The following is a 27706-nucleotide window of genomic DNA, read 5'->3' as shown; positions in this document are numbered from 1 at the left end:
AATAATTCAAACTGCCCGTTTTATAGCTGAGGGATAAAATCCCATAATTTACAATAATATGATTTCTCCGGGAAATCTTTTATTTTCAAAACATGTTTCATTTATTTATTTACAATGAGCCACTTTTCTAAGCTAGGAGTGCTTCACGGCACTTCTCTTTCTTTGCTCATAACATATCTGTAATGCCCCTAAATTTAAAATCATTAACCACTAAGAAAACCCTAATTAAGACACCCAAGTAATTCTGCACTAACCCTAAAATTTTCAGAATCATCAGAATCAGGATCAGGGCCCCTAAAACTCAGGGGAGGCAAAACCCTAGTTACGATTATCCTCATAACTATCTGTCAAATTCGAAATTTAAGAAACTGTCAACACAGCAAGCCTAGTTACACACGTAGCTACCCTATAAACATAGGTTACCCCTCGCGTAGCGCGACGCCCATGGGGGTACCCCTCGCCCTACGCGACAGGGTCAAATTTCGGGTATAAATAGAGGAGTCTGGGACTTGAAATTGGGCACTTGAACGACGAAAAAACTCACAGTATACGCTGAGTTATAGCAGAAATCGTTCACAACACACACAATTCACGAATCGCTGCCGCAATCAGGGTAATAACTCGATCGCTATTACGATTCAACATCCGATCGATTATAACTATCCGACGATTGTCCGAGTGCTGCTCAAAATTGAGCTTATACTTTATTGTTCATCGTGATTTCGACTTGAGTATTTGAGTGCTGTTCGAATTCGGACTATGCTCTGTTATTCGTTGGGAATCCGATCGAATTATTAAGTATTATACTTTGTCGTTTGTCGATAATTCGATAAATGAGTTGAAGTATTGCACTTGTTAATTGTTGTGAAGGTTTAATCTCGTGAATTAACGTAAATGCTGTATTAAGTTACTAGCCTAGTTTGTTTGCATGTTATTTAAATTAGGTTAAAAGATTAATCAGTAGTCTAAACTCTGCCCGTATAAATCTAAAACATTAGCACAAGGTAGCTTCACTTTGGAGTTATTAAGGTACGGATCCTTACCCCACTCTTTATTGCTTCATATTCAAATTGTTATAAAACCACTAAATTACTATATCTGTTAAAACTCCTCACGTCTTTGATTATCGATTCATTTGACAGTCCGTTCGATTCCTATCCTAATCATTTGATTTAGCTTTCATGTCATGCGATAGTATTATGTTATACTCATTATCGCATGTTCCAATATATGTTCCGTTTTGTTATGAAAATAAGTCTTATAAGTTATAACACCATTTGTACTCTGATACCCTGAGTATCGCTTCTCGTGGAGTGTCCCACGAGCATGTTGTTGTGGCGTCAACATCATGTGCTCCATCCGTGACGGAGAGATCAGTTCACGGCGTCTCTTAAGTACAAGTGTGGTACATAAGGCTATTAGGAGGCGTATGGATCGATCCTAGGATTTAAGTATAAGGAGGTGGATAACGGGTATGCCAATTCGCCATCTCATGTGATAATTATGCAGGAGTAGCTACCTGTGTATTGTCACGTTTTAAGTTTGCTCATGGGTACATCCGTAAGATATGATTATGAAATTTTGTTCTTGCATCGTATCATTTTCGCCTAAAGTTCCATCCGGATAAGATTTCATATGAAGCATTATTTGTTATTTGAGCCTAAAATTCCGTACTGAGCATTCGGCTCATTCCGTAAACTTTTTGTATATACAGGTCCACAGATTATTTTGGGAGGGGAAAAGAGAGAAGAATAAAGCCTAGGAATAAATCTGAAGATGTTAGTTAATTAAGACAACTGTCTCCGCTTGTATAATAATCTTAATTTTTATGGTCGTGTGGTTGTATCCTTAACAAATAAATAAATGGAATTATGACTTTTGTTTATGTTACCGTTATTGTGACACGTCAGCCCTTCCGGGTTGGGGTGTTACAGCTATGGTATCAGAGCAAAGGCTCTTTCCTGTAGAAAACTTGAAGATAGTAATTAAGACCTGTGAGGAATGGGTAGATATCTATGATAGGATTCAACTTGATCCCTTATTTGGTTTAACTCCTATGTCTATTCTTATAGATGCCTCCTCGTCGTCCGCCACGTAGGAATACTCGTACTAACCATGAACGTAACAACACTTCTTCGAATGAGACTCCAGTTGATCCAAACATAATTAATGCTATCAACCAGGCTGTTGCTGGGTTGCTTCCAAACCTGGTTGCTCAAACAGCTGAGGCCGTTATTCAACAAACTCTTCATCCAGAACGCACTAACACTAATCCAATCTCTGGTGGTGAAACTCGTGAGAATACCACTAACAATATTACTTATAGTATAGACATATGGATTAGTAAATTCCAAAAACAAAAGCCGAAATCCTTTAGTCACGCTACTAATCCAGTCGAAGCAAGAAACTGGATAGCTCATGTTGAAAAGATCTTCGGAGTTCTTGGAGTTCCGGAGCAATACAAAGTTAGACTGGCTACCTACAAATTTGAAGATGACGCACAAACTTGGTGGGAAGGATATAAGCAAGTCAAAGGAGGGGATGATTTTGACGCTAATCTTTCATGGGTCGACTTTCGTAATATCTTTTACGATAAGTATTTTTCGACCGCTGATAAAGAAGCTTATATCAGGGAGTATGCAATAATTCGACAGGGGAGTGATGAACCAGCCTCTGAGTTCATTACTCGATTTTCAAGGTTGGCTAGTATTGTAGGAGATGTTGCAGGATCAGCAGAAGTCTAGGCAGAAAAATGTAAGTGGGCAGTTAATGATCGAATTCGGAAATCGATCATGTACATGAAATTTAAGGATATCACCGAAGTTGCTGATGCAATCAAAACTTTTGAATTCGAAAGGAAAGAATTCCTATCTCGAACTGGGGATAATAAGAAGAGAAATAGGGAAGGCCAATTTAAGCAAGAAATCGGCCAATCATCCACTACGCCACAGCATCAAGATCGTAAAGTGCAAGGAAATCAAAACTCTGGAAATCAAGCACGTCCATGGCAACCTACACTTCCAAACTCGAGGCCTGCTCAAAACCAGATTCAGTTGTATGCAGAACCTATTAGAGCTCAACCACTGAATCAACAAGTAAACCCGAATCAGATTACATATCCTCTATGTAATACTTGTGGTAAGAGACATCAGGGCATATGTCACCGAAGTACAGGAGCATGCTTTAGATGTGGCCAAACTGGACACATGATCAAGGAATGTCCTAAGAAAGATACTAAGAAGAATAATCAACCCAATGTTGGAGGAAGAATTTTCGCACTTTCCGCTACTGACGCTGCTAATATTCCAGGTACTGTATCTGGAACCCTTCAGATTGGTGAACGTAGTATCTATGTGTTATTCGATACAGGAGCGACCCATTCTTTAGTATCCCACTCGTTTACTAAGTATCTTCCGATAAGACCAACTCTCTTAGATCACACTTTCACCATTTCCACTCCCATAGGAACTTCATCCGTAATCACTTACGTATATAAAGATTGTCCGATCCGTATTGAATCTATTGTGTGTAAGGCAGACCTATTTCCAATACATATGTGTGACTTTGATGTTATTCTAGGAATAGATTGGTTGTCTAGACATCGTGTAACTATAGATTGTCATTCTCGCCGAGTTATTTTCGGTGATCTTCATCATCCTGATATTATATATCAGGGAACTCAAGCCCATAAATCTCTTAAAATTATCTCTGCACTTAAGGCTCGAAAATCCATATCAAACGGCTGTGCTGGATTCCTAGCATCGATTAAGGATACTTCTGCTAGTATTAAGAGTATCGATAGCCACTCCGTTGTTCGTGAATATCCTGATGTATTTCCGGATGAACTCCCGGGATTACCACCCGACCGTCAGTTAGAATTCACCATCGACTTGATCCCTGGTGCCGAACCTATTTCTAAAGCTCCATACCGTATGGCTCCGATGGAACTAAAGGAGTTGAAGGAACAATTGCAAGAATTGTTAGATCTAGGATTCATAAGACCCAGTGTGTCACCATGGGGTGCTCCGGTCTTATTTGTGAAGAAGAAGGACGGTAGTATGCGTTTATGTATTGACTACCGAGAGCTGAACAAGATTACTATTCGTAATCAGTATCCTCTGCCTCGCATTGATGATCTCTTTGATCAACTTCAAGGAGCTCAGTTCTTCTCAAAAATCGACCTAAGGTCTGGGTACCATCAGTTAAAGGTCAAGAATGAGGATGTTCCCAAGACCGCTTTTCGTACTCGATATGGTCATTACGAATTTTTGGTTATGCCCTTTGGGCTAACTAATGCACCCGCAGTCTTTATGGATTTGATGAATCGCGTATTTAACAAATTCCTAGACAAATTCGTTATTGTCTTTATCGATGACATTCTGGTATATTCTAAAAGTCGCGAAGAGCACGAAGCACATCTACATGAAGTACTTGGAACCTTGCGGCATGAGAAATTGTACGCGAAGTTCTCCAAATGTGACTTTTGGCTTAGCCAAGTATCATTTCTAGGTCATGTCATATCAGCAGAGGGAATTATGGTAGACCCAACAAAGGTTGAAGCTATTACAAAATGGCCAAGACCCACTTCTGTTACCGAAATACGAAGTTTCTTGGGTCTTGCTGGCTATTACCGAAGATTTGTTGAAAGATTCTCGGTAATTGCTTTACCACTCACAAAACTCCTCAGGAAAGGGGTGAAGTACTCATGGAATGAAGAACAAGAGAAAAGCTTTGAAGAATTAAATAAACGACTCGTATCCTCTCCGGTACTCGCTCTTCCTTCTGGATCAGGAGGTTACCAAGTCTACAGTGATGCCTCAAAGAAAGGATTAGGTTGTGTGCTAATGCAACATGGGAAGGTTATCGCTTATGCCTCCCGTCAGTTGAAGCCTTATGAAGTTAACTATCCTACACATGATTTAGAATTAGCCGCAGTCGTCTTTGCACTTAAGATTTGGCGACATTATCTGTATGGTGAAAGTTGTGACATCTTTACCGACCACAAGAGCCTCAAGTATATATTTACGCAGAAGGAGCTAAATATGAGGCAAAGAAGGTGGTTAGAACTTTTAAAAGATTATGACACAAATATTCAATACCATCCAGGCAAAGCCAATGTAGTAGCTGACGCATTAAGCCGAAAGAACTCCGGGACTATATCTTGCCTACAAATTCAACCTCATGTTAGGAGGGATCTCGAAAGGATGGACATTTGGCTTCAGGTTAGTAACTCTGATGGATATCTAGCTAGAATGCAGATTGAACCCAACCTCATATCCCGGATCAAAGAAGCACAAAAGCAAGATGGAGAACTTTGGGCAATTGTGCAAAATCTCGAGGTGGGTAAGCAATCTGAATTTAGTATAGACCATCAAGGGGTGATTTGGTGCGGCAAAAGACTTTGTGTACCCGATGACTCCACCCTTCGTGAGTCATTATTAGCCGAAGCTCACAGCTCACCATTTTCGATTCACCCAGGATCTACCAAGATGTATAGAGATTTAAGACAGAACTTCTGGTGGAATGGCATGAAGGAAGACGTTGCTCGATACGTAAGTAAATGTCTCACTTGCCAACAAGTGAAAATTGAACACAAACGAGCAAGCGGTCTGTTGCAGCCATTGGATATTCCCATATGGAAGTGGGATGAGATCACAATGGATTTTGTTACTGGTCTACCTAAGACATTCAAGAAGAATGATGTTGTATGGGTGGTTGTCGATAGATTATCAAAGTCAGCACATTTTCTACCAATTCAGCAAGGATTCTCGGTTAATAAGTTATCCGAAATATTTCTTCAAGAAATTATTCGACTCCATGGCACACCATCTTCCATTGTTTCCGATAGAGACCCACGTTTCACCTCACGATTTTGGAAAGGTTTTCAGGCAGCTTGGGGGACACGACTAAAGTTTAGTACGGCTTTCCATCCACAAACAGATGGGCAGTCAGAACACACGATTCAGACCTTGGAAGACATGCTCCGAGCATGCGCACTTGAATGGTCTGGAAACTGGGATGAATATTTATGCCTTGTTGAGTTCGCTTACAACAATAGTTGGCAAGCAAGTATTGGCATGGCACCTTTTGAGCTTTTGTACGGTCGGAAATGTCGCGCACCATTATGCTGGGATGAAGTCGGAGAAAAGATTATTGAAGGGCCAGAATTAGTTCAGATTACAAATGAAAAAGTCACTATAGCCCGAGAAAAACTGAAAGAAGCTCAGAGTAGACAAAAGAGCTATGCAGATCAAGATAGACGACCCCTCGAATTTAAAATTGGTGACCACGTATTCTTAAAGGTATCACCTTGGCGTGGTGTCCGTAGATTTGGAATTAAAGGGAAACTTAGTCCCCGTTTCATCGGTCCATTTGAAATCCTTGAAAGAATTGGAGAAGTGTCATATCGACTGGCTTTACCGCCTCAACTCTCTCATGTTCATAACGTTTTTCATATATCCTCTTTAAGAGGATATAATTATCATCCACTCCACGTCATTAGTTATCCGTTACTTACGATTCACGAAGATTTGTCCTATGAAGAAGAACCAGAAGCCATCTTAGATCGACAAGAAAGGGTTTTGCGTAGGAAAGTAATTCCGTTTGTTAAAGTCCTTTGGAAAAATCACTCTGAACACGAAGCAACATGGGAATCTGAAGAATCAATTCGTTCTCTATACCCTAATCTATTCTCGCAATAGAATTTTAGTCGAGTAACGGTAAATCTTGCTATTTGATATATGTTCATTTGTTTCTGTTTACGGTCATTTATGCTATACCTTATGAGAAGATATTTTAGCTATGACTAAGTATATCTATGTAGGAAATGTTAGTACTAATAGTCACTCTAAGTATCTGTAAGTCTCTATTAACTTTTCATACGGAAAGAATATTTTTAGAAGGACCATTAGGGCACATATATAGGATAATTGACAAGTATAGTCATGACCTTAGTTATAAATTTCAGATACACATGTGTGGTTAGGAGATTCTAGTTATATAAATTAGTAACTCTGCTATAAAATTTTCATTTCTAGTACTTATGCGATAGGTTATATGCTTATTTGCAAAAATTTCGAGGACGAAATTTCTTTTAAGGGGGTAATAGTTGTAATGCCCCTAAATTTAAAATCATTAACCACTAAGAAAACCCTAATTAAGACACCCAAGTAATTCTGCACTAACCCTAAAATTTTCAGAATCATCAGAATCAGGATCAGGGCCCCTAAAACTCAGGGGAGGCAAAACCCTAGTTACGATTATCCTCATAACTATCTGTCAAATTCGAAATTTAAGAAACTGTCAACACAGCAAGCCTAGTTACACACGTAGCTACCCTATAAACATAGGTTACCCCTCGCGTAGCGCGACGCCCATGGGGGTACCCCTCGCGCTACGCGACAGGGTCAAATTTCGGGTATAAATAGAGGAGTCTGGGACTTGAAATTGGGCACTTGAACGACGAAAAAACTCACAGTATACGCTGAGTTATAGCAAAAATCGTTCACAACACACACAATTCACGAATCGCTGCCGCAATCAGGGTAATAACTCGATCGCTATTACGATTCAACATCCGATCGATTATAACTATCCGACAATTGTCCGAGTGCTGCTCAAAATTGAGCTTATACTTTATTGTTCATCGTGATTTCGACTTGAGTATTTGAGTGCTGTTTGAATTCGGACTATGCTCTGTTATTCGTTGGGAATCCGATCGAATTATTAAGTATTATACTTTGTCGTTTGTCGATAATTCGATAAATGAGTTGAAGTATTGCACTTGTTAATTGTTGTGAAGGTTTAATCTCGTGAATTGACGTAAATGTTGTATTAAGTTACTAACCTAGTTTGTGTGCATGTTATTTAAATTAGGTTAAAAGATTAATCAGTAGTCTAAACTCTGCCCGTATAAATCTAAAACATTAGCACAAGGTAGCTTCACTTTGGAGTTATTAAGGTACGGATCCTTACCCCACTCTTTATTGCTTCATATTCAAATTGTTATAAAACCACTAAATTACTATATCTGTTAAAACTCCTCACGTCTTTGATTATCGATTCATTTGACATTCCGTTCGATTCCTATCCTAATCATTTGATTTAGCTTTCATGTCATGCGATAGTATTATGTTATACTCATTATCGCATGTTCCAATATATGTTCCGTTTTGTTATGAAAATAAGTTTTATAAGTTATAAGACCATTTGTACTCTGATACCCTGAGTATCGCTTCTCGTGGAGTGTCCCACGAGCATGTTGTTGTGGCATCAACATCATGTGCTCCATCCGTGACGGAGAGATCAGTTCACGGCGTCTCTTAAGTACAAGTGTGGTACATAAGGCTATTAGGAGGCGTATGGATCGATCCTAGGATTTAAGTATAAGGAGGTGGATAACGGGTATGCCAATTCGCCATCTCATGTGATAATTATGCAGGAGTAGCTACCTGTGTATTGTCACGTTTTAAGTTTGCTCATGGGTACATCCGTAAGATATGATTATGAAATTTTGTTCTTGCATCGTATCATTTTCGCCTAAAGTTCCATCCGGATAAGATTTCATATGAAGCATTATTTGTTATTTGAGCCTAAAATTCCGTACTGAGCATTCGGCTCATTCCGTAAACTTTTTGTATATACAGGTCCACAGATTATTTTGGGAGGGGAAAAGAGAGAAGAATAAAGCCTAGGAATAAATCTGAAGATGTTAGTTAATTAAGACAACTGTCTCCGCTTGTATAATAATCTTAATTTTTATGGTCGTGTGGTTGTATCCTTAACAAATAAATAAATGGAATTATGACTTTTGTTTATGTTACCGTTATTGTGACACGTCAGCCCTTCCGGGTTGGGGTGTTACAATATCACCTGAAACATGTTTGAAAAAGGTTTTGTCAGCGGGGAAATACTGAGTGAATCATTCATTTTTACTAAAACGACACATTAGTTATAATTCACAGTATTAAGAGCGATTACGATGTTTCTGATATCAAACCAACTACCCACAGTACTTTACCACTCGACCCATTGGCCCACCTGTCCAATGGTGTCTGTGATTATGGTCATATCACCCATTGGCTGCCCCAATGGTGAAGATTATCAAGTAATGTATACAAAACCCCACATACCGGCTGTACTTTGGTGACTACATAAACTTAATCCCTGTAATTATAACTTTTGGAAAATAATTTGAAGTATTGTAAAACAGTTGATAAAAAGAGAATGACTCACATTGCAGATTTTACAAGCAGAGTTTAAGCCTTACTGATTTGCCTGTGATTAACCTAATTTAATTAACAATGCACACACAAACGGGTTAGTAACTAATTCAGCAGTTACGTCAATTCACGAGATTAAACCCTCACAACAATTAATAAGTGCAATACTTAATAATTCAATGGATTCACAACGAATGACAGAGCATAGTCCGAATTCGAACAGCACTCAAACATTCAAGTCGAAATCACAATGAATAACAAAGTATCAGCTCAATTTGAGCAGCACTCAGACAATTGTTGGATAGTTATAATCGATCGGACGTTGAATCGTAATAGCGATCGAGTTATTACCCTGATTGCGGCAGCACCTCGTGATTCGTGTGTGCGTTGGGGACTGTTTTGAGTATAACTCGACGTACACAGAAGGTATAAATGTCGTTTTCATTTCTCAGTTCAAGTCCCAAGGTCGGCTATTTATAGTGATTTTTGGGACATGCTTACGGACCGTAAGCCCTTTCCCTTGCGGTCCGTAAGCTAAGTAGTCTAATTCATAGGCTGCCTAGGCTCGGGTATAGCTTTGGTGATTCAACAATTCAGCCAATCAGAACTTTGCAACGTTTATTTTAGATAATTATTAAACTAGGGTTTGCCCCCCTTGAGTTTTAGGGGCCCTGATCCTGTTTCCGATTGTTCTGAAAATTTTAGGGCCAATGCAGAATTACTTGGGTGTCTCAATTAGGGTTTTCTTATTGACTAATTATCGTCCTAATTATTGATTTTAGTGATAGTTGTTACATCGTCCCCACCTTGAGAAAAATCTCGTCCTCGAGATTTACTAAAATAGATGAGGGTACTTTCGCTTCATTTCTGATTCTAGCTCCCAAGTGTACTCTGGTCCTCTTCTGGATTCCCATTTGACTTTTACTAGTACAAGTCGCTTGTGTTTGAGAAACTTGACTTTCCTGTCTTCTATTTGTAGGGGTTTCTCTATGAATTTCAGCTTTTCATTTACCTCTATATCTTGAAGAGGTACTACCAGGGATTCGTCTGATAGACATTTCTTGAGATTGGATACATGAAACACATCATGTACTCCAGCTAATTCTTCTGGTAGTTGTAAACGATAAGCTACTGGTCCTATTCGTTGGATCACGGGGAATGGTCCAACATATCTTGGACTCAGTTTTCCTTTCTTACCAAATCGTACTACTCCTTTCCAAGGAGATACTTTTAATAGTACTTTGTCTCCGACTTGGAATTCTAACGGCTTATGGTGATTGTCTGCATAGCTCTTCTGACGATCTCTAGCAGTCTTTAGTCTTTCCTTGATTTGTGATATCTTGTCAGTAGTTTCTTGCACAATCTCTGGACCTGATAATTGACTTTCTCCTATTTCTGCCCAACATACAGGAGTTCTGCACTTGCGTCCATACAATGCTTCAAATGGAGCAGCTTCAATGCTCGAATGATAACTATTGTTATAGGATAATTCAATTAATGGTAAATGGTTATCCCAATTACCACCAAAGTCAATTACACATGCTCGGAGCATGTCTTCCATTTTTTGTATCGTCCTTTTACTTTGTCCGTCCGTTTGAGGATGATATGCAGTACTTAAATTGAGTCGAGTTCCCATTGCCTCCTGGAAACTTGTCCAGAAACGGGAAGTGAAACGACTATCCCTGTCCGATACAATGGAGAGTGGGACTCCATGTAAGGATACTACTTCATCTACATACAACTTGGCTAATCTTTCCATGCTAAAGGTTTCCTTCATTGGTAGAAAATGAGCTGATTTGGTTAATCGATCCACAATTACCCAAATGGCATCATTACCTTTTCTGGTTTTGGGTAACTTAGTAACAAAGTCCATTGTTATGAGTTCCCATTTCCATACAGGCATTTCTAACTGTTGTAGTAGTCCTGAAGGTTTCTGGTGTTCTGCCTTAACTTGTGAACAAGTAAGACACTTGGTTACATATTCAGCTATGTCCTTTTTCATTCCTATCCACCAGAAATTATTTCTTAAATCTTGGTACATCTTATGGTTTCCTGGATGTACAGTATACCTAGATTTATGTGCTTCTTCTAAAATCTTATTTCTTAATTTTCCCTGCTTAGGTACCCAAATTCGTTTCTTGTGGAATCTCCAAATTCCATCTTTTCCTTGTTCTAGTTCCTTTAGGTAACCTTTCATTCCTTCGGCATCATCCTTGATTGCCGTTTCCTGAACTTTCTTCAATTGTTCCATTAAATCTAATTGTAGATTTAACCTAAGAGCACGAACTCGTTTTTGCTTTTCATGATACTTACGACTTAAGGCATCTGCTACTACATTCGCTTTCCCTTCGTGATATTGAATATCACAGTCGTAATCACTTAGGATTTCCATCCACCTTCTTTGCCTCATGTTTAGCTCTTGTTGCCCAAATATATACCTTAAACTCTTATGATCTGTATAGATAGTAAACTTACTTCCGTACAGATAATGTCTCCAAATTTTAAGGGCAAAAATTATGGCTCCTAACTCTAGGTCATGAGTTGTATAATTTTCCTCGTGCTTTTTCAACTGTCTAGAGGCATATGCAATTACCTTTTTGCGTTGCATCAACACACATCCATATCCTAATTTTGAAGCATCACAGTATACTTCAAAATCTTCGGTTCCTTCGGGTAAAGCTAAGATTAGAGCGTTCGTCAATTTGTGCTTTAGAATCCTAAAAGCTTCCTCTTGTCTAGGTCCCCATTCGAACTTAACTGCCTTACAGGTTAGCTTAGTTAAAGGTACAGCTATCTTAGAGAAATCTTTAATAAATCGTCTATAGTATCCAGCTAATCCTAGAAAACTTCTAACTTCGGTAGCCGTTCGTGGAACCTTCCAGTTAGTAATTGCTTCTATTTTAGCAGGATCTACGTGAATTCCTTTGTGATTCACCATATGACCTAAAAATTGTACTTCCTGTAGCCAGAATTCACACTTCGAGAATTTGGCATAAAGCTTTTCTTTTCTTAACAAGGTTAAGAGTGCATGCAGGTGCTCACAATGTTCTTCCTGACTTTTGGAATAAATGAGTATATCATCAATAAACACGATTACAAATTTATCCAAGTATGGTTTACAGATACTATTCATCATGTCCATAAATGCGGCTGGAGCATTTGTTAATACGAAGGGCATGACTGTAAACTCATAATGACCATACCTAGTTCTGAAAGCAGTTTTAGGTATGTCCTCCTCTTGTACTTTCAACTGGTGGTATCCTGATCTTAAGTCTATCTTAGAGAAATACCTAGCTCCTTGCAATTGATCAAAAAGATCATCAATCCTAGGTAGTGGGTATCGATTCTTAATTGTAACCTTATTCAATTCCCTATAATCGATACACATTCTCATCGACCCATCTTTCTTTTTCACAAACAACACTGGTGCACCCTAAGGGGATGAACTAGGTTGTATAAATCCTTTGCTTAGTAATTCATCTAACTGCTTTTTCAATTCTAGCATTTCAGTAGGTGCTAATCGATAAGGTGCCTTAGCTATTGGTGTAGTACCTGGAATTAGATGAATTCTAAATTCTACTTCCCTAGCTGGTGGTAACCCAGGTAATTCTTCTGGAAAGACATCTGGGTATTCTGAAACTATAGGAATATCCTGGAGTTCCTTACTTTTAGTATTAATGATTACAGAAATCATATACACCATTTCTTGTTTCCTTGAATAACTAGCCAATTTCATTACTGAAATGAATTTTAATGGCTTCCGAGGTTTATCTCCTGTAATTAAGATTACTTCTCCTGTGGGGGTACGGATTTCTACGGAATTCTTATCACACAGGATTCGAGCATGGTTGGTGACTAACCAATCCATTCCTAATACTACATCAAATCGGCTAAATTCATAGGTAACAGGTTTGCAGAAAACTTATGGCCTAACAGTTCTATCTTTCCTTCTTGCAATACCGTATCTATGTTGACAGAATTTCCATCTACCGTTTCGACTGTAAAAATCTGCCTAAGGTAGTTAGAGGTAAGTTAAGAGCTTGGCAAAATGAAGTATTAATAAAACTTTGGTTTGCACCAGAGTCAAATAATACTTTTGCATAGACGTTATGTACTAAGAACGTACCAGCTATCACGTCCGGAATGAGTTCGGCTTCTTGAGTGGTTAGCTGGAATGCGCGAGCATTCTTCTTAGTTGCCCCTTCAGCTTGCTTGCCTTTATTATCTGCGGCTTTAACCAATTTAGGGCATTCTGTTTTGTAATGTCCGGTGTCTCCACAGTTATAGCAAACTATGGCTTTCTTTTTGCAGTTATCTTCACAATGTCCTATTGATTTGCAAAAATTGCAGGTTATATAGCATCTTCCAAAATGCTTTCTTTTGCAATTTCTGCAGAATGGCGGGGTTGAGGATTGCCCTGTTCCTCTTCTTTTAAAGCGGTTGTTATTACCCGTACGAAATCCCTGGGTAATCTTCTGAGCCAATTCTTTCTTTCGATCTTATTCTCTTGTGTGCACCAGTTCATCGGTTAAGGTATTAGCTAACTCTACAGCATCGTCAATAGTGCGTGGTCTTGCAGCTTTAACGATGTTACGGATTTCTCCGATTAATCCCCAAATATATCGGGAAATAAGTACCGGTTCTGGCGAAGCCAGGTTAGGTACCACTCTCGCATATTCGAAGAATGTCGAAGTATATCCCCGACAGTCTACACCTATCATACGATGACTCAGGAACTTGTTTGCCATTTGTTCCTTTTCGTATTCGGGACAGAATTTTCTTTCGACAAGACTCTTAAATTCTTCCCAACTCATCGCATAGGCCACCCTTCTTCCTTTTGCTTGTAGCACTGTATTCCACCATTCTAGCGCCCCTTCTTTGAACAAGTTTGACGCATACATCACTTGATCTTCTTCAGCACATTTACTTATTGCAATTACGGCTTCGGTTTTCTCTAACCATCGCAGTGTTGCAGTTGCCCCTTCATTACCTGCAAATTCTGCTGGTTTACAGGCAAGAAATTCTTTGTAAGTGCAACCAGGCGTTGCAGCTTTCATTTTCTTAGGGAATGGGGCCTGTTGCGGGTTGTTATCATGATTATCATGATTGCCGCCTCCATTTACACTATGGCTAAAATTATCTTCCTGAGTACGTTTACTAGGAATGATTTGTTGTGATTCAACAGGTTTCCTAGCAGCAGCCATGATTTCTGGAATAGCATTGGCTATCCCTTGAGTGATGATATTTTCAATATCTTGCCTAGTCATGTATTGGTTTTCCTGATTTTGCTCAGATTGATTTTCTTCATTAACTGGTTCATTACTAGCGTTTTCCATCTGCTAATTTATATTGATAGGAATTATTAGTATCTAATTATTGGTAATAAAATCAGCACAGATAAACACATAGATTATTACAACATACAAATATAACCAAAATTGTCGATGCCTCGACTTATGCTTTGTTTTATATATTATATCTGCTTCAATACACACCTTTTTTCTTACATTGTTTTATTGCCCATTTTACAGAGTTAGTTTTACTATATTAGTTATGATACAAACAGACTTTTCCAAACCCTCCCCACTATTCTTGGATTACTGGCAGTTCAGTAGTGACGTTCCCTTTCGTCATACTTCCAGGAAATCTGCTCCCCAATTTCCCTGATCCTATTCCCAGTGCCTATCAGTTCTTCACCAAACTGATGAAGCTCGGTCAGGTTTTCATAGCTCATTGGCGGATTGGGGACAGGTTCTGGATCAAACTGTGGGAGAAAACTATAGGGACTATTGACTATATTCTGGAATTGCCAGTCATTGGTCCACCATTCTTCCATTTGGCCTAATGGTCGTGTGTGGACTAGTGGGTCTGGAATCATTGGTTCTAGATTTATTGGGAGTTGGGCTGTGGCAGGGTAAGAGAAGAGATTATTGTTGACAGGCTCTATGACATCACAATTGGCCAGTAGACGGTCTATTTCATCCTGGAATGTGATCTCCTCCGGCTGTTTAGAGCTTTCTCCGATCTCTATTCCCTTTTGCTTTAGGTCTATCCCTATTTCTGTTCCTGCTGGGTTGGAACTTTCTCCGGTTTCTATTTCCTTTCCCTTGCTTACACTTACAGGATTTTCTATTTTAGGGAGTCTCCTAGTTGCAGGTTTCCTTCTGCGCACTTTTCTCCACCCTACATATCTTCTCCTCTTTTTAGGTTTTGCTTTTTCCAGCGGTGGAGCTTGGAATTCCAGAGGTTCCTCTATGTCAGCAATGTAACCAGTGAAGTTGTGGGAGACTTCAATTGGCACAGGATAGAGGTTGAGGTTCTAAAACGCCTCTGATAGCTCACTCATGTTGTGTAGCATATATGCAAAATGCACAAAAATGCTAAGTTAAAACTTTGGAACAAAGTTTAACAAATAAACATTTTTATTGCACACCAATTTGTACAACATAATAGCAAACAGAACACACTCAGATTTATTTATTTATTTACTGAGAAGTACTTATTTCTAGATTTAGAGTTTAAAGATTTGCATTTTCTGCTACGGTAGCGAGCAGATACAGATTTGCCCATTTTTCATCTAGGTTATTTTCCCCTGGTGGATTATTGCTAATTTCCTGAATCTCTGGGTTAAACCTCACTCTCTTGGTTTGGGGTTTCTTTTTCTCTTGACCTTTCCTAATAATCAAATTCCTTTTCTCCGGGGTAAGAGGATTTTCATAATTTGCCTTACGGACAAAGATTCCTTCCTCTAACTTGGTGGGAGATTTGGAGGAAGAGGTTCCCTGTTCTTTAGGTGTACTATCTAATTTACGATAGATAGCAGAAATCTTTTGTTTACCCATACTGTAATTTCAACAATTAATTAGTTAATAAGCATATATTCACAAAATGTCAAATAAAATTTTCCTAATTGTTTTTCAGTAGGCTTAAATCAATTAGAACAATAAGCTTAATCAGTAAGCTTAAAACCGTGGCTCTGATACCACCTTATTTCTGTCACGGCCCTCGACCCGGTTTGACCCGTTTCAGGAGCCGCGGGACAGAAATCCTGCGGTATTTAAATATTAGGCGACAGCGGAAGTCTTTCTAAAATAGGATCTTTTAATAATTCAAACTGCCCGTTTTATAGCTGAGGGATAAAATCCCATAATTTACAATAATATGATTTCTCCGGGAAATCTTTTATTTTCAAAACATGTTTCTTTTATTTATTTACAATGAGCCACTTTTCTAAGCTGGGAGTGCTTCACGGCACTTCTCTTTCTTTGCTCACAACATATCACCTGAAACATGTTTGAAAAAGGTTTTGTCAGCGGGGAAATACTGAGTGAATCATTCATTTTTACTAAAACGACACATTAGTTATAATTCACAGTATTAAGAGCGATTACAATGTTTCTGATATCAAACCAACTACCCACAGTACTTTACCACTCGACCCATTGGCCCACCTGTCCAATGGTGTCTGTGATTATGGTCATATCACCCATTGGCTGCCCCAATGGTGAAGATTATCAAGTAATGTATACAAAACCCCACATACCGACTGTACTTTGGTGACTACATAAACTTAATCCCTATAATTATAACTTTTGGAAAATAATTTGAAGTATTGTAAAACAGTTGATAAAAAGAGAATGACTCACATTGCAGATTTTATGAGCAGAGTTTAAGCCTTACTGATTTGCCTGTGATTAACCTAATTTAATTAACAATGCACACACAAACGGGTTAGTAACTAATTCAGCAGTTACGTCAATTCACGAGATTAAACCCTCACAACAATTAATAAGTGCAATACTTAATAATTCAATGGATTCACAACGAATGACAGAGCATAGTCCGAATTCGAATAGCACTCAAACATTCAAGTCGAAATCACAATGAATAACAAAGTATCAGCTCAATTTGAGCAGCACTCAGACAATTGTTGGATAGTTATAATCGATCGGACGTCGAATCGTAATAGCGATCGAGTTATTACCCTGATTGCGGCAGCACCTCGTGATTCGTGTGTATGTTGGGGACTGTTTTGAGTATAACTCGACGTACACAGAAGGTATAAACGTCGTTTTCATTTCTCAGTTCAAGTCCCAAGGTCGGCTATTTATAGTGATTTTTGGGACATGCTTACGGACCGTAAGCCCTTTCCCTTGCGGTCCGTAAGCTAAGCAGTCTAATTCATAGGCTGCCTAGGCTCGGGTATAGCTTTGGTGATTCAACAATTCAGCCAATCAGAACTTTGCAACGTTTATTTTAGATAATTATTAAACTAGGGTTTGCTCCCTTGAGTTTTAGGGGCCCTGATCCTGTTTCCGATTGTTCTGAAAATTTTAGGGCCAATGCAGAATTACTTGGGTGTCTCAATTAGGGTTTTCTTATTGACTAATTATCGTCCTAATTATTGATTTTAGTGATAGTTGTTACATTGAAGACTGCAGCGATGAAGAAAGCGTGAATGTAGATACTTCTAACTTTCCAACGTTGGTTGAATTTTTCAGTCAAGAGAACGTAGATGAGTTGAGAAGGAAAGTTGCAGAATGTTTAAAAATAAAAACTTTGATGGTACGTTGAAAGATGAACAACGGGAAGAGAGGAAGAAATGGTTTAGAAAGAGTACTGAAAGAAAATTCAAACGTCCACTGAAGTTTTATAAGAGAGATAGAGAAGTATCACTTGGTGACATTATCAGCTCGGGATTCTTGCCATAAGTGAATGTGTACGCAATCAGAAGAGAATATGGAGTGCAGTATTTTGAATATATTCAGGATATCATGTCTCTACCCTGGTGGGATGTTGAAGAATTGTCAAAAGTTAGAACTTTGAACTATCCTATCAGAAAGCATGATGTGCCTATCTGGGGTTTGATGAAGTATGAAGCATTCAAAAACTTCAAGCACTGGAAACCTCACTATCCAAATAAGTGAAGAGAGTGGATCCTGAAACAGGTGCTGAAGAGACAATTCTGAAGATAAAGAAGCCGAAAGTGATAAAGAACATTCATGTGCCAAAAATGGAGCAGGATTTCCATACAGGTTTCTTGTATTGGGTGTACAACTGTTTGACAACTGAGGCTGTGATTACCTACAAAGTTGAAAATGAAGTCAAATACATCTCAGTGTATGATCCTTTGTGGTTGGTTAATTGCTCAGCAAAAGACATAGAGTGTTTGTTTGTTAACAAGATTAGATTTAAAGCTGAAGATAAAGATTAAGCAATGCAATTTCAGAAGGTTGTATCTATCTGCTTCCAGAAAGGGATTAATGCTGAGAGTAAATGGTCGTCTAACTGGTGAAAGATTGAGAAAGAAGAAGCTCGAAAGGCTGAGAGAAAGGAGAGCTCGTGAAGAAAGAGATAACATGCTAAGGCATACTGTGGTGCAAAGAATGGCTGCAGAGGAAAAGAAAAAGGTTGAAGAGAATGAAAAGCTTAGGAAGCTGTTGCTGAGGAAGCCTAAGCCAAGGGAAGAGAAGTTTAAGTCATTGTAAAGAAAGCGCTGAAGACCTGACTGAAGACTCCGACAATATCCAAGGGGGAGTTTGTTGGTGCATAATGTCTATAGCCTACGTCAACAGTCTAGGTCATGTCGGTAGCTTGTAATAGGGTTAATTATGTCAAAATGTAATGTTTTGTATAATTGAAAGTCATTTTGCACGAAATAGCATGTGGCTATTTCGTACGAAATCAAGTTTGTCATTTCGTACGAAATGATATGTGGTCATTTCGTGCGAAATCAACTGCCTATAAATATGGCAGTGTGGTTTTTCATTTGGTACGAAATAGGTGACTGTGTAACGAAGTGCTGCCTAATTTTCACCGTGTAATCAAGTTGAATATCAATGAAAAACCAGTATTAAGTATAAATCTCTGTTTCTACACCTTTCTATCACTGATTCTCAGTTGTTTGACTGTTTCCGCCTTTCAAACAGCTTAGTATTGACTCTGAACGACTCATATAGGTCGCCAAACGATCCTACAATTTGGAAGACATTTTCGGTAACCGTGGCATCGGCAGAAAGAAGTTTCTCAAAGTTGAAGTTGTTGAAGACCTATTTACGTTCTACAATGTCACAAGAAAGGCTAAACGGGTTGGCGACAATATCTATTGAAAGTGAAATATAAGATACTATGGATTATAAGGAGTTGATTGAGAGCTTTGCTTCAAAAAAATGCTATGAGAACCACACTGTTTGCTTAGCAAGTAAGTTCGATACTTTAATCATTTTTGCTACACTATTTATGTTAATTTGTTTTATCTATTTCATAACAATTATCGTAGTATTATGAATTTTTAGTATATACATATATATATATATATATATATGTGTGTGTGTGTGTGTGTGTGTGATTGAATGATTGATAAGTTTATGTTATATGAAGATTTGCGAATAGAGCCCAATTTTTTTTTTTTTATCTCGAACAGGGCCTTTTTTTGTGATTTTCACATGAAAAGGGTTGATCTATTCAAAGATGACAATTTTAATATCACACAATTATATTATACAAACGTCCAAGTACATAACTTTAAAATTATTGATTGCAAATAGTTATCATATATCGATTTTGTTGTAGGTTGTTGGACCGAACTTTTATATTATATATGGAAAGCCTAAACTAAAGCTTGAATCTTTATAAATGAAAGCCTAAACTTACGTTTGAATCTTCTGCTTTCAATATCTAAAGCAGACAACAAATCATGTTAATTTATAAAACAATGTGTGTTTGTTGAGGTGGTCCTGATCAATTAGGATATAGGGTGTGGTCATGACCCTCATGGTCACCATGATCCTCCACATCGGCGCCATGTCATTCACTTCTAATCCATCATCCAAAACCACTACTCTAAGGGTGTGATCATGACCCAAACCACTATCTTCCTATTTTAATTTATTTTTGTAGAAAAGGAAAATGAATCATTGAAAAAGGAAAGTAGGCTCATGGTTGCCATGGTTTAATCCATGCCAACCATGGTGGATGAAGGAAGGGGATGGTATAACAATCCATTAATGATCCTATGTGGCATTAATGACCCAACTCATGCTCCCCATACCCTTTAGCCTTATATACGCGTCAAAACAAGCATCAAATCTAATATGAGATTAGTGGAGATGGTGGCGTCATTAATAATACTAAAATATTTTTCAAATACGATTTTCATGATAGGTATCTTGCCACCTAATTTCTCACAACTTATTCAATTTAAATAAATAACTTTTAATATTGATAGATATCTTATTCATCTTATATCCATTCTGAACATGTTTAATAAACAAGTTATGTTTGGATTAACACGTTTAATTAAACAAATCAACACGTTAATCCCTTGCAATTAAATAGGTCGACCGTCAACTCGTTTACACCATGTTTAACCCGTATATTATCACCCTCTAACGTGTTTAACATGTTATGACTTGATTAGAACATGCCAATCCGACAAAGTTTTCCATCGTCAAAGGTATCCAGTGTTGTAACTTCTTGTTGTTTGCCTACCCAGGTGAAGTAGTTGAAGAAAATATAAGAAAAGACGGAAACATAAGATAAAAGAAATATCTATGTAAAGTAGTCCAAGAAACATAAGAAAAAAGAAATTTCTGTTTCTAAACGCTACAATGTTCAAGCGATCATATAATGGGTTTTTTAATAAGACAGGTCAGGAAGCCATCGTAGTTTATAGGTTAAGATTTATTTGTTGGGCCATAACTAAATGTTTTGTCCTATGTTAGTTTTGTATTATAGAAATTAAGATTAAAATAAAGAATAAAACGAAATACATAATCGTATTATTTGATTTTATTGTGTTGTTTACATAAAGCAATGTAAACAAATATGTTGTTGTTTGTCTCCTCCACTTGTCCCCATGCCATAAACGTTTCTTACATCTCACTTGCGTGAGGCGACATAAATAGAAAAGGGTAATTTCGACCATCCAAAAATTTTTAGAATTAAGAAATAATTGGACCACAAAATATTAATTAGTTTTACAAGAAAATATATCTCATCACCGAAAGATAAATGTGTATACTAAAACCGAACGTCCTTTTCTATTGTTGAGCATTGTACATTTGCGACAATATCATATTAACACGATGAAACATTATATTTACTACTAAAAAACTAAATTTTTATCATAAAAAAAACTATATCATTAGATGATTTACAATGAAAATGTCTTTTCTAGGTGTTCATTAATAAAAGGAAAATTGGTATTTAATAAACCAACCTTTGGCCAGTTGGTAAATAATAATTCAACCTACAGAATTGGTATATAATAATCCTACCTATCAATATGTTGGTACTCAATGAACCTCCGTTAGTTTTTTTTAACTGAAGTTAGTTTTTAAGTTTTATTTATTACACAAACAGTCCCTGTAGTTGTAATTTACTAGTTTTAACTATGAGTTAATAGCCAAAATGGTCCCTGAGGTTAATAGCCACAGCACCGCCACCGCCACCGTCACCACCACCACCGCCGCCGCCACAGCACCGCCACCACCACTATCACCACCACCACCACCGCCACCACCACCACCGCCACCGCACCACCACCACCACCACCGCACCGCCGCCACCACCACCACCATCGCCACCACCACCACCACCACCATCGCCACAGCACCGCCACCACCACCACCGCACCGCCACCGCCACCACCACCGCCACCACCGCACCGCCACCACCACCATCTGTCTTTGATCATCGACCCCTAAGGGGTTTGAATTCAGATGCAGCAACAGACGATGACTGACCAAAAACATCACAGATCCAACAGCTCTAGCGACGGTGGTGGTGGTGGCAGCGGTGGTGGTGGTGGTGGTGGTGGTGGTGGTGGCGGTGCTATGGCTATTAACCTCAGGGACCATTTTGGCTATTAACTCATAGTTAAAACTAGTAAATTACAACTACAAGGACTGTTTGTGTAATAAATAAAACTTAAAAACTAACTTCAGTTAAAAAAAACTAACGGAGGTTCATTGAGAACCAACATATTGATAAGTAGGATTATTATATACCAATTCTGTAGGTTGGATTATTATTTACCAACTGGGCAAAGGTTGGTTTATTAAATACCAATTTTTCTTAATAAAACATGTGTTATAAACGACTAAACTTTTTATTGAAATATTTTATGATATAGTAATTGAAATATATTAAAATTTAGAACAACTATTCATTTCCCTAGGTCTATTAATAGATATTAATATTAATATATCAATCAATATAAACTAATATAAAGTTAGTTATTTGTTTATGACTTGGTGATTTAGTGTCATCAAACTAGTTTATTGAATTGGGATTTACTTATGACCAAAGTAAAATCCGAATAAACTTTAGGGCATACGGGTGTTGGTGGGAAGTGCTGAGGTGATAGGGGTTTACTAAGTGGGTACACCGCCACCGACCCGTATACACTATCAAAGATCAGGGAGTAGTCAATGCGTAGGGAAGAGGAAAGAGAGAGGGTTAATGATGGGTCACACTCTATATCAACCAATCACTTTTATCTTATTTTTTTAAGAAAAATTGTTTGGGTGGAATGTTGCCAATGTTTAAGTAAAAAATGAGAAGTAAAGAGGGGAGTTGACATGACATGAGATGATTGGCTGACATGAAGAGTTTACCACTCCCCGCGTGGAGAGCATCTCTTATACGAGTTAAGATACGAGAGCTATGTACCTACAGTACCCTAATGACCCTAACCAACGAGGACATTCACCTCATTTTTAACCAAATTCAACTCCAAAATATACAAATTGGTAGAGGCACAACCCTAAGTACCTTAATTCTTTTTTCCCCTCCATTTTTAACCAAATCCAACCCAAAGCATCCAAAATGATATTTTAGGTAGTGTTTGGTATGTAGGAATGAGAGGTGGAATAGAATTAGTTATTATAAGGGAATAAAAAAGGGTGTTTAGTTGGTCAACGTAATGGAATCATCCATTACATAAGTCATTCCATTCCCTCAAATTCATTGCATTCACTCCCCCTGTTTTTTTTCCATTCCATTCCCTCTCTCAGTCTACGCCACAAACACTACCCATCACCTCCACCATTTGCCACCTCCACCATTTGCCACCACCACCACCACCTGCCGTCATCACCACCCGCCACCAACCTCCGGCGACCACCACCACCACCGTTCTCCGCCACCCGCCGCCACCGCCATCGACTACCATTGCTGCCACCCGCCATCATAAACCATCGCCACCCTTCGTCGACCACCACAACCACCCATTCTCCGTTGCCACCACCCGCTACCGTTGACCACCAACACTCACCGTCGTCATCGCCACCACCGACCACCGCCTGACCACTACCGCCACTGTCACACCCCAACCGATGGCGGAATCATCGGGGCGCGGCACTGAGCGAAACAGATTGTCCAGAAGTTTCCACAACAACTATTAATACAAATTCAGTTTAAATTGATACGTCCCATACCGTATCCCGAATAAATAACAAGTTATTACAGATAACATCCAAACAATTAAATCCTGTTCCGACGACTCAGATTCAAATTAAACATAAATGTTGTTCAAATGCCCCTAAAGACCCAGACTGACAAGATCTACAGACAATTATGCCCTAGTTGCTTGTTCCCGACAGACAACTATTTGTTGGGGGCCTCTAAGGCTTTATTCTAGCTTCACTTCCCTAGCAAGCAAATACCTTAAACACCTGTCACATACGTTAAAATAAAGTCAATACATGAAATGTAAAGGTGAGCATACAAGTTTAATAATAGCATATAGAGTTCGAATAGTTTACGCATAACCAGCACGTACACAGAGGGAAATGATGCATGTTAATTATCGACATGGACCTATCGATACCAACGACTGTGGGTTGACTGTCCGAGACAGTTCGCAATATATGATTACCACCGTAATTCATGCAAGTAATTGTCCTTAACAACCCCCGTGTGAACGGGTGCTGAGTCCAAACTATAGTACTACGTTGCTAAGGCAGGTAGACAACATTCCACGTGTAAACATAACAACAAGCATACTTTTAGTCACGTAATACATGCAATCGGTTAGCGTTCAAATAGTTTGAATAGTGTGTTCGATTGTGATTTTGATAAGTAACGTATGTAACACCCAAAAGTGCTAAAGCAAAAAGGGTTCGAGTATACTCACAGTGATTGGTTATGGATTGAAGGGAGCGCTGAGAGTAGGGTTAGCCTGAATAGTTCGATAGCACAACAATGAGTAACGCGGAAATGCAAACAAGTGTAAATGGATCGAATAGCCTGGTCGATCGAACAGCAGGTTCGATCGAACGGGCTGTTCGTTTGGCTTGAAAGTCCGTTTGAATAATCCTGTCCGATCGGCCGGTAGGCTCGATCGGCTGGACCATTCGAGTGGATTGTTTCTTCCTCTGATGTGTTTGTTTGTGATGGTTTGAACTTTTGAAGCTTTCGTTGTAGTATTTGAGAACACTGAAGTGTTCTTACCTTTCAGGTCGATCGATCGAACGGTCCATTCGATCGGCCGGCTTAACCGATCGGTTAGGAACTTCAGAAGTGGTTATCAGCAGAAGTTCGTCAATGTTTACCAATCGAGTAGCGTATTCGATCGAACATCATTTCGTCAATAGCATACTTCATAAAATTTGAAAAGTGTGGAACCATGTGCTAGCCGATCGGCTGGCCCGGCAGATCGGCTGGTATGTTCGATCGGCTGGGTTGTTCGTTCGAACAGCCTAGCCGTTCGGCCAGCATTTCTGACCTGGTCGGCCCTTCGTCTAACACTTGGCTGTTTTGGTTGTTTTGATATGATTTTAAGGTATTTTGACAGCGAGTTAAACCGTAGAACGTGGGTTCTTACTTGTTTCCCTGGTTTGGACAGGAATCACCCAAGTCCGGCCAGTGAACTGTTCGGAACGGTAGTTTGATATTTAACCCGGAATCGGTGAACCTCGTAGATAGTATCCGAATCTTGAACCTTTTAACCGTTAGAATGATTAGTTAGTTGGTTTGAGCTCCGTTTCTATCGGTTTTTAAGGTTTTGAGTGTAAAATGTTGAAGAAAAGTTGGAAATCCTTCCATGAAAATGTTAAGATTCTTACAAATCTTAGTTTGTTTATGTGGAAATCGGTCAGATCTAAGCTATTCATGGTTGAATGAGGCCAAAGTATGATGTTCTTCAAGAACATCATGATGACATCACCCAAGAACACTTAGATCTTGGTGATTTCACAGTTAGAAATCAAGTTTTGAAAGATAGAAAGGTGTAGAATCATGTAATGATCAAAAACGTACAAGAATTAGAGTGAAAACTTACCGGAGTTGAGAGAAATCTGAGAAAAGGTGAAGAACAAGGCTGGTTCGGTTAGAGCTTACCAAAAATAGAAAGGGTGACAAGGACAGGGCTATTTATAGGCCTCCCAAAGAGGAAAGTGTCAACCGATCGGCCAGGATCTCCGATCGAATGGCCTGCTCGATCGGCCAGGAAAGTGCTAGCCGATCGGCTAGCCTGTTCGATCAGGATGCTTTCTGTTCGATCAGCAACCCTTTTCGAATGTTTCGCGACGGTTTTCGATATTTCGATTTCGATAGACGATGATACGAATACGATAGAGTTCCTAGTCAAATTACTTTCAGTCCCAACTACTATATCTAACATACAATCACCTATAAGTCACGTTTCGATGTCGGTTTCGATTGAGTTTGATTGCTTTTCGAGTTTCGATTCGAGTTTCAATTGATTCGGTTGAATACCACACAAAACATAAAGTAAACATGCACAAGTAACACATAAGGCACACACACACGTAAGTATTACCATACCAGTTTCGCATAGTTCGAGTCTCGAGTTCGATTGATTGATTTGATTAACTTGATTATTGATTGATTAACTTTATCGCATTGTTACTTTCTATTATTCACAGTCGTAAATCGGTCGCATTGATTAAACATTCGATCATTTCATTGAAACAACACTTACTCCACATAGTACAAATAAAACACAAAATCGACTAATTACAGTCAAAGAATTCAAAGTTGACTTGGACTTTGACTTTGACTTTGACATTCGAAAACACGGGGTGTTACAGCCTCCCCTTGTTTAAGGAATTTCGCCCCGAAATTAGGCTCGAAGCTGCACATCACCGTGAGTCATTTTACCAATTTGATGCTTCAGATCTATTTAAACAACTGCGGGTACTTGGCCTTCATGTCGCTTTCGAGTTCCCAAGTGAATTCCGCGCCTCGCTTGCCTTCCCATCGGACTTTCACGATAGGGATGCGTGAGCGCCTGAGTTGCTTGGTTTGGCGATCCATGATTTCGACAGGCTTTTCCACGAAGTGTAAGGTTTCGTTGACCTGAAGATCGTCGAGGGGTACGATTAGATCATGATCAGCAAGGCATTTTCGGAGGTTAGACACATGGAAAGTCGGGTGGACGTTACTGAGTTCCTCCGGTAGTTCGAGTCTGTAGGCGACTCTTCCGATCCTTTCCAGAATCTTAAAAGGTCCAACATATCGAGGCGCTAGTTTCCCTTTCTTGCCGAATCTGACTACACCCTTCCAAGGGGATACCTTTAGGAGTACGTAGTCGCCAACGTTAAATTCAAGGGGCTTGCGTCTTCTATCAGCGTAACTTTTCTGTCTACTTCGAGCTTTTACCAAGTTGTCTCGAATCTGGTGGATTTTGTCAGTCGTTTCTTGTAGAATCTCGGGACCGGTTAGTTGACTTGGACTTTGACTAATTACAGTCAAAGAAGTCAAAGTTGACTTGGACTTTGACTTTGACTTTGACATTCGAAAACACGGGGTGTTACAGCCACCCTCCGCCGACCACCACTCACCGTCGTCGTCGCCACCACCATCGACCACCATCGCCGCCACCCGCCACCGCCACCCTCCGCCGACCACCACCACCATCCTCCGCGGCCACCACTCGCTACCATCAACCACCACCACCCACCATCGTCGCCGCCACCTGCCACCGCAGACCACCGCCAACCCTGACCATCGCCGCCACCACCGCTAACAACCGTCACCCACCGACCACCGCCACCCATCGCTGCCACCGCCACTAGCCGCCACTGATCACCACCACCACCCATTGCCGATTTAATTCATTACTCTTTTCTTACCTATCAAACAACACAAGGTAATGATTTGTTCCTTTCCTGCATGGTAACCAAACAAGACTATAGAATGTAATGATCCATTTCATTCCTTTGTCCATTCTATTACCTCGTCTATTCCATTCCATTACGCCATACCAAACAGACCCTTAGTGTATTATAGGTCACAACATCAGTGATAATACATGCTCTAAAGATGTCCTCATTTGAGTCGAACTCATACGATAATTCAGGTGGAAGAAATAACTGTTTCATCTTGTGATACAAAATTTGGATGGAAAATTGATTGTAGATAGAAGAAATAAGAGTATGAAAATGGTATTTTGGGTGTAAAAAGAAAAAAAAAATGGAGATGGTTTCATTTTGGGTGGAATTAGAATTTAATAGTTT

At 39.1% G+C, this 27706-nt stretch overlaps 1 protein-coding gene across 1 annotated transcript; it reads right to left on the bottom strand.

The window, feature by feature from the left end:
• Positions 1–23254: 23254 nt before the first annotated feature.
• Positions 23255–27292, bottom strand: LOC110943504 (circumsporozoite protein-like). The gene is made up of 2 exons (XM_022185249.1): positions 27105–27292; positions 23255–23543 (listed from the first exon to the last, which is right to left on the bottom strand). The coding sequence occupies exons 1-2, from the start codon at positions 27290–27292 to the stop codon at positions 23255–23257; spliced, it is 477 nt and encodes a 158-aa protein (XP_022040941.1).
• Positions 27293–27706: the final 414 nt, after the last annotated feature.

Source organism: Helianthus annuus, chromosome 5 (genome assembly GCF_002127325.2).
Source record: "Helianthus annuus cultivar XRQ/B chromosome 5, HanXRQr2.0-SUNRISE, whole genome shotgun sequence".
Lineage (NCBI taxonomy): Eukaryota > Viridiplantae > Streptophyta > Magnoliopsida > Asterales > Asteraceae > Helianthus > Helianthus annuus.
Note: the sequence above shows the minus strand (reverse complement) of the source record. Positions and strands in the feature narration are given on the sequence as shown.